The following is a 7,968-nucleotide window of genomic DNA, read 5'->3' as shown; positions in this document are numbered from 1 at the left end:
TATTTTATTTTGAGGAGCTCACTTCGCAAGACCCGGCCACACTGTCCCCGCTGTACTTCTTTATGTCCTGCTAAGGAGTCTGGTGCAGGAGTGCCAGGGAGTCTTCAAACGCTCATACACCACGGCCAGAACACCCCCCAGGATACCCCCCACCCCCGAACCCGCCGTGATGAAGATCAGTGCGGGCAGGTCGTACCACTGCTGCGCGGTCCGCAGGATGTACCAGGCCGTTGCCATGGCGACGTTTCCGGCCAGGGTGAGGAAGGAGTTGGTCCAGAAGGTTCTGTTGTGGTCCATGGAGAACGTGACGCTGAACGTGTCCACGGCAGCGGACAGTACGGCCAGCAGGAACCCCATACAGTCCCGCGCGGAGGGTTCCGACCACAGCGTCACCGTTACCATGACGACCCACTGTGCGCCCAGCGGCAGCAGACACCAGCTTCCAAACGCAGAGGCGAACAGCCCGATCACAAGCACGCGTGCGCAGACCTCTAGAACCTTCCAGAAGAGGATGATAGTGAAGCGGACGGCGATCATCCCAAAGCGCAGGTTTTCCTCCTTGGGCGTGAAGACGTGGAAAGCGACAAGCACGGATTTGATGGAAGCGAGCAGTGACACAGCCATGGACAGGATCTGCACAGCGCTAGCTGCGCCTCCCTGCAAAACGATGAACAACTGCAGGCACAGCTGTGGCACGGACTCAAGTGCAGCTTCGAACAGGTGGAGCACAGCGAGGCCTTTAGCGACGTGGCGCTTGTGCGTCACTTTCATCCGCCGCCACACCCGGAGGAACAGCGCCACGTAGTTGATGACCACGCCCAGCTGGAACAGGTGCAGGACGTACAGCACTGCCCTACCTGCCGTCAGAACATCAGTCTCCTGGGACAGCACTATCATAGACACCACCTGCACGATTACTGACGGGCCCAGGACGAAGCCTAGCGTCAGTCCGAAGTACTGCAGTTGGTTTGCCTGGTAGTACTGCACCGCTAGGAGGATGTCTGGGATCACGTCCCCTCCATACAACGCCAGCGGTATCAGGACTAAACAAATAATCTTTATTGGCCTTTGCTGCCACAGCCATGACATGCAGCCCCGAAAACACGCCGCCTCTACCGCTGCAGGCGTCTCACTCTGTACGGAAGGGCCTTGTGCCGCTCTCGCAGCACCCCGGGCACGGTAGGCCTGCAGAGCGACATCTTGGGAGAGAGTCTGTTTCTTAGTGTCTCCTTGAACGTGGGCACGAGTGGGCACAGGTGCCGCATCCTTGATGTAAGACTGGGAACGGGCTGACGTCGTGGCGTCTCCAGACTGATCCCCAGACTCGCCCTCCTCCTCCTCAATCTTAGCGATGTAGGGATGAACCTGCGCATGGTGCATCAGAAGACTCTTCCTCATCATGTTGTTTATGTGACCCCGCCTCCAGATGGGAAACCACACATGCGGGGCTGATGGTAGCCTCTCTCTACAACGGTTGGAAGTTCCCTCACTGTCCTGGAAATAACAGCACGGTATCGTTAGAGCCGCTTATCTGTATCGTGAAACACAGCATACAGAAATAACAGCATGTATATCCATAAGTAATACAGTAGACACGGCCCTGTTATATAGCCAGACTGAACTCTATTGTGAGCTAGGGAATATATAGTAGTTTTTTTTTAATTTTCAATTTAAATCTCTATCCTTCTAAGAACTAAGATATGAAAAATCCATCTCACAACGTGAAGAATTGTTTACTCTAACTGCTGTTTTAAGCATCCCCCCCACTGTGATGTAAACCGCCTCGAATTCAGTCCAATCTCAATCTTACGCTCAAAAACATTTTGAATTCTAACTTCAGTACCTACATATAACGTTACAGTCCTTACACGTGATTATGTGTATAAGCCACGCACGGTCTCACAGTCAGAACCTATCCCGGGACAACTCAAGTTGGGGAGCAGTCTGACCAGATTTAGGCCACGCCTTATTAATTACTTTCTACACGAAATCAAGTTAAATTTGAGTCAAATTTCTCTGACCACTGCTGAACCGAGACTTCCAAACATCATGATCAGCGCCATTTGCCGAACGTCAGCGCGTCCACACCCGAATGTTTTAAACATTTTGGAACAGTCGGCTGGCACAGCCAAACAGCTGCGAACTCCCCCCGAACACAAGCCAACCACAGCCGACCTGCTCCCGATCTAGATGGTTGGGAGTAGTTCGTCAGTGTTCGGGAGGCGATATTCCGTATGTGGCAGGGGCTTTATTTTGATGTTATGCGTCGCTACGACTGACTCGGAACATGCACACCAAGGCCACTCCTATATCCGATGGAAACCTCACCCTCGCAACAGGTCCAATGCAACTATTCACGTATTGTGTGTAGTGCGGTTCACTATTTATGTTGTCAATGGTTTTGTTATTGTTTCTTCTTACATTACTTAAACTGGCTGAAACGTTTTGCCTCCCAGGTCAGACAACACGTACAAACAATTAGCGAACATGTTGGTTCACAACAACTTAACAACATTTACAGGACCATTTCTGATTCAATGTTCCGATTATGTCCGACACGTACATTGAACATTAAGACAAGTTGCTTCAGCTTTCGTAACAGAACTACGTAATAACAGCTTGCTACAATACTCAATTGCCAGAGAAACTTCGGATGAAGACAGTAACACTGAAGTTAGCCAACTGTTCGATGTAAAAGGAATTCTGATATTGTTTAGGCTGTATCATTTTGATAAAGTATGCTATTTTTCTAAAATCTATTTACGTAAACGTTATATAGCTAGTGCCCTCGTCAAAGTGCCGTGAAAGTGTTTGTTTGCTACATTACATACCCACCGATGTTTAGTAGTCAAAAGAAGCAATGCCGGTGTTGTTATTGTATATTCATCACAACCGAGAGGAACATTTGAATAATCACGCACATCCTACTGTACATAGTTGAACATTCATTGTCAGCAAATACCAAATCTTTTGCTGACATGAAATGCCCCGGAATATTAATAGCGGCACATTAAGCTAGTTTCGAATGTCTGACGTAACTCGGACTATTACTAACTAGGCCCAACACCCTGGTCAACTCGGCCCAACACCCTGGTCAACTCGGCCCAACACCCTGGTCAACTCGGCCCAACACCCTGGTCAACTCGGCCCAACACCCTGGTCAACTCGGCCCAACACCCTGGTCAACTCGGCCCAACACCCTGGTCAACTCGGTCAAACTTCAAGCAATTTGGGCCCAAACATATACAGTCTTCTTTACACTCACTAGCATGTGTGTGGTCGGCAAAATATCTACTTCATCTTTTACAAGTTTAGTTAACGTTAAGGCAGACCGGGAATTCGAAAACCTGAAAATAATCAACTGTTTGAACTTGTCTGACGAAATATACTGAGAATGCTAGTATACAGTTATGAAGGAAACGCTTTTTTTATTTTCTGTCCACGAGGCATCCGTCTGGCATAGGGAGTTGGGACAAGTTCGTACCAGAGTGTTAGGCCAGTGACCAGATATGTGTATAAAGGGCTAATAAAGCTCTTATATACCATTACTTACAGACTGTGGGCTTGTCCGCTAAGTCCTGGAGAGTTTTCGCCGACGTTGGATGACCACCGGTTTTAGTGCCACCGGTCCGCCAGTCTTCTAACCAGGTGTGTTAACCATGCAACGGCAGCGCGCACAGGTCAGTGACCTTAGACGTCAGATGTTGACAGAGGAGTCGCATGTCGCAGGGGATGAAAAAAGCTCCAACGTTGGTTCAAACATATCAGTTTCCAACGCAAACAGCTCAACTTTGTCACATGTGGAATACTTTTCCTTGTGTGTGAGTAAATAGTATCCGGTGACATGGTAACATGTATGGTAAAAACTTGACCAACAGCCAGCCTCTCATAGCCTGGGTACCATCCTACTTGTATGCCGGGGCTCCCACACTCGCTTCCCTAACAAGTAGGATGGTATACGTACCCAGGCTAAACGTCTCATGCTCGTATGTTTGATATGGCTTCCGTTATACCCCAATTTCACCCCCATGCTTTGGTCCCAATTGCGCCGGTGCCCGTCGGGGATGTAGCCCCGAGGGGCACCGGCTGTCATACGCGTGGTCGCAATTAAAAGTTTCCTTCAGTGGAAAATGCCTCTTTGATTGATTCAGTGGCATTTTGTTTAAAATGTTGTCACCCTCATTGGTCGGTCTCCGGCAGGTACCCGTAGATGCTCTGACGATATATTGTGGTGACCCACGCAATACACAGTTCAAGGCTTTGTTGTAATCACCTGATCTGTTACGTCACACATTTGACCGTACACACATTTATTCTGTGCATCTAGGTAGTCTGTGACATAACAAATCTGTCACGGGTAGGTCATGGCGTCTTTTTGTCAGAAGGCCCGGGTAGAATTTTTAAAATCTGTCACAGGTAGCTATAGGTCATGGCGTCTTTTTGTCAGAAGGCCCGGGTAGAATTTTAAAAATCTGTCACAGGTAGCTATAGGTCATGGCGTCTTTTTGTCAGAAGGCCCGGGTAGAATTTTTAAATTTCAAATTTCTACTTAACAGAGTTAAATTCTTCTCGGGTCCAGGACGGGCCCCAAAATAGCCCGGTATACGTAGCCGCAGGATGTCCCGCGGGGCCACGTAGGGGCCGCACCCGAAAGTGCCCAAAAAAAAAAAAAACCAGCCCGGCAACTACCCGGCCGGCAGATCCCCTTTTCCTGAATTGGTACCAAAGCTTTAGCGGCGCTGTCGCTGCGCTCTCTCTGCGACCTATAGTGATAATTGGCCAGAGCGCGGAGAGAGCGCCGAACTCCACGTAAAACGGGCTCAATTGGAATCTTCCGGCGACATTTCTGTGCTCTCTCTGCGCGACCAAAAATTCAAATCTCATCAACTTTTATGGGCGACCAACGATGTCATAGCTCACTCAACGAATTACGTACGGAAATAGAGAATGAATGTTTGTTTTATTGTTTTCACAGCCATATTCTTGTACATCTTACTCTCCAAGCAGATGTTTGGGTTTTTGGCGTGGTTTTAGGCTTTTTTTTCGGGGTAAAGAGCCTGAAAACAGAGAATCAGGAAATAGAGAATGAATGTTTGTTTTATTGTTTTCACAGCCATTCTTGTACATCCTACTCTCCAAGCAGATGTTTGGGTTTTTGGCGTGTTTTTAGGCTTTTTTATCGGGGTAAAAAGCCTGAAAACACGCCAAAAATAATCCAATATAGCGTAATTAAAATAAGGCCCCCATTCTACTCAGACGGCGCTCTCACTGCGCTCTCTTTGCGACCTGAAATTGGTCGGAGCGCGGGGAGAGCTTCGTGAGAGCGCCAAGGTCGCCATGTTTTGAACTAAATTGTAAATCTAAATGGGACAGTTGCCCAGTACGCTCTCATGCATGGCGCTCTCTCTGTGCGCTCTCTCTGCGTTCATTGTTGCATGGGTTGCCGCCTCAGCGCTTTCACGGCGACGGTATGAGCCGCATCAAGACAGTCGCCGAGCCGGACGGCGCTCATGGCGCTCTCATGATCTCTCATGGCGACCTGAGCGCTCTCACGGCGCTCTCCGACCAATTTCAGGCGCAGCGGAGAGCGCGATGAGAGCGCTTAGTGGAATGGGGGCCGCTACTTTTAGGCCGTGTTGATTTGATTATATGGAACTCCAAAACAACTGATGCGAACGTGCGAAAAAAAAAATGGCAAAAAAGCCTCTATACATATCTACGTGGTCACGAATGTTGAAGACATGACTAAACTCACAGAGAAAATACGGTATGGCGAATAAAATCTCTGACCTCCTGTGACCTTCGCTCAAACTTTTGTGTAACCTTAAGCTTAGTAACTACATAGCAGAACAATCTGTTTGTGCCATCGCTGTTCTGATATCGATTCTGAACAGGTTTGTGTACTATTCAGGTCTAGTTTAGGTCTTCTCTATTGCCCAAATCAGGGATGCACAACGCAAGTCTCTCTCAGTCTAGAGGGTCAATAATATTAAAATGTTCCGTTCCACACGGAACAGTGTACGAATAACATCAAGTTCCTGGTCCAAAGGATTGTCAGAATGGAAGTCCAAATATAGGTCATTCCATCCTTTAGACCACAAACTTCGTGTTCCGTACGTACAATGTTCCATTTTCTTCAGTTGGCTGCATCACCCCACATTTCCGCTAGGGAGCACCTATGAATACCTGCAGCTGATTACGTCATTTCCGCTATAATCTTTCTACCTTCGAACACTGGTAACAACAGGGGAATCGCACTTTGCTTATTTCTTATAGACACAAGACGTCCGAAGGTTGATGATGAAGAGATCTGTTCTGCTCGTGTCCGTGTTCTTCCTGCTGATTGTGGTTCTATTCGCCGATTATGTGTCGGCTGAGGTGAGTACAGTACTAACGTTACCAACATCCACCCCCCCACCCTAATCTCCAAGCAGATCCCTATCGGTGGCAAAAGACAGACAGTTACTGATATCCATTAGCCAGAGTTTAGCTCGCCACCGACGGTGGCCGCGGACCTTCTCTGGCTAATGGATACTGCCTGGCCAATTTGATACTGTATTTTTGCCACCGATAGGGATCTGGTTGGAGATTACCCCCACCCCACAGTCATCATGCAAACAATCAGACCCTTTTGACAGGATAGTTTAGCCGAATAAGAACAAAATATGCAAGAGGTATTATACCCACTGTAACTTGTTATCGAGCAAAATAAGTCTAACTTAAGAGTTTATAGGTACTGTTTTGGATGTGAAGGATATAACGTTATATATTTGACATAACACATAATAACATTATAGGTAGAAGTAAGGGTCTTGGTAGCCGTGGAGACTCTTGATTCGGGCTTACATTGCATTACCCTCTGCAAGAGTCGTGGAAAGATCCATTGGCAGAACTGCACATTTCGCGTTGGCTGCCCGATGCTCCATTTTTACCCGGTTTTTTGCTGTCCTGAGCTTCCCTACAATGTAACTCCACAATTGGCCGGGTTGCCGATGTTCAGATCGGCCTAAATATTCCACAGCGCGACCACAAACTACTTAATCTCACTTATTTACGAACCAGGCGGCCATCTTGTATATAGTCGGGAATGTCCGGTGCAGCCGTCGGGAACGCTCAGTAGGCTCTCCGGTTATGATCGGAGAGTTTTCGGTCGCGCTTCGGTAATCGTGACGCTATCGAGCGTTCCCGACAGCGGTAGCGGACATTCCCGACTATATACAAGATGGCCGCCCGGATGGAAAAACACCGATGTAAACTGTCGCGCTGTGGAATATTTATGCCGATCTGAACATCGGCAACCCGGCCAATTGTGGTTTTATACTGTAGGGAAGCTCGGGACAGCAAAAAAAACGGGGCAAAAACGGAGCATCGGGCAGCCAACGCGAAATGTGCAGTTCTGCCAATGGATCTTTCCACGATGTAATGCAATGTAAGCCCGAATCAAGAGTCTCCACGGCTAGGGTCTTGGTAGCAGGGGCAAAATCATGCACTAATTTTTCTGTGTTACTAATAGTGTACATGTGTACATCCACGTAGTTGTAACATGTTTTTGTCCTTTCCTTCCCTCAGGGCCAGTATGATGACAGGAGATGTAAGTGTGTGTGTCCTCCTCGAGTCATCAACAACGTCACCAGGAAGGTCTATCTGAAGAACAACATTGCCAGGGACGATTGGTGCGTAGGGCGCAGAATGAGCTGGGCTTTTTTGGCAATGCCTTTCACTTTGGGAGGAGCTTTCAGATATGACACAAAATTAGGCTCTATTTAGTATTTATAATTATGGGTTCACCACACCACGAAGTGGTGGTGAACCCATATTGCTTTTTCTGATGTTTCTTCTTCTTCTTCTTCTTCTCCTCCTGCCATTTTTTAAAATGGATTCAGCTTCTTCATTTTAGGGCCCAAGGTCCTGAAATTTGGTATGGAGGTACAGTGGGCAAATACCCCTAGGCGTTTTTAAATTTTTGTG

The 7,968-nt window shown here is 47.8% G+C and overlaps 2 protein-coding genes across 2 annotated transcripts in view; one reads left to right on the top strand and one right to left on the bottom strand.

The window, feature by feature from the left end:
- LOC109469558 (XK-related protein 6-like) lies at positions 1-3,671 on the bottom strand. Its single transcript, XM_019768090.1, has 2 exons — positions 3,554-3,671; positions 1-1,494 (listed from the first exon to the last, which is right to left on the bottom strand). The coding sequence occupies exon 2, from the start codon at positions 1,399-1,401 to the stop codon at positions 61-63; it is 1,341 nt and encodes a 446-aa protein (XP_019623649.1). The 5' UTR covers positions 1,402-1,494; positions 3,554-3,671; the 3' UTR covers positions 1-60.
- A 2,520-nt stretch (positions 3,672-6,191) lies between these two features.
- Positions 6,192-7,968, top strand: part of LOC109469573 (putative protein 2) — a 6,829-nt gene continuing 5,052 nt past the window's right edge. The window contains exons 1-2 of the mRNA XM_019768107.1: positions 6,192-6,378; positions 7,570-7,673. Of these exons, the coding sequence (XP_019623666.1) occupies positions 6,298-6,378; positions 7,570-7,673 (185 nt within the window). The 5' untranslated portion in view covers positions 6,192-6,297. The remainder of the gene's footprint in view (positions 6,379-7,569; positions 7,674-7,968) is intronic.

Source organism: Branchiostoma belcheri, unplaced genomic scaffold, assembly GCF_001625305.1.
Source record: "Branchiostoma belcheri isolate BF01 breed outbred unplaced genomic scaffold, Haploidv18h27 scaffold208, whole genome shotgun sequence".
NCBI classification, from domain to species: Eukaryota; Metazoa; Chordata; class Leptocardii; order Amphioxiformes; family Branchiostomatidae; genus Branchiostoma; species Branchiostoma belcheri.
The sequence above is the reverse complement of the archived record's forward strand: the minus strand, read 5'-3'. Positions and strand labels throughout refer to the sequence as shown.

Bases quoted from the DNA above. Each gene is read 5' to 3' on its own strand.
- LOC109469558 (XM_019768090.1), bottom strand. From the start codon at position 1,401: ATGATGAGGAAGAGTCTTCTGATGCACCATGCGCAGGTTCATCCCTAC.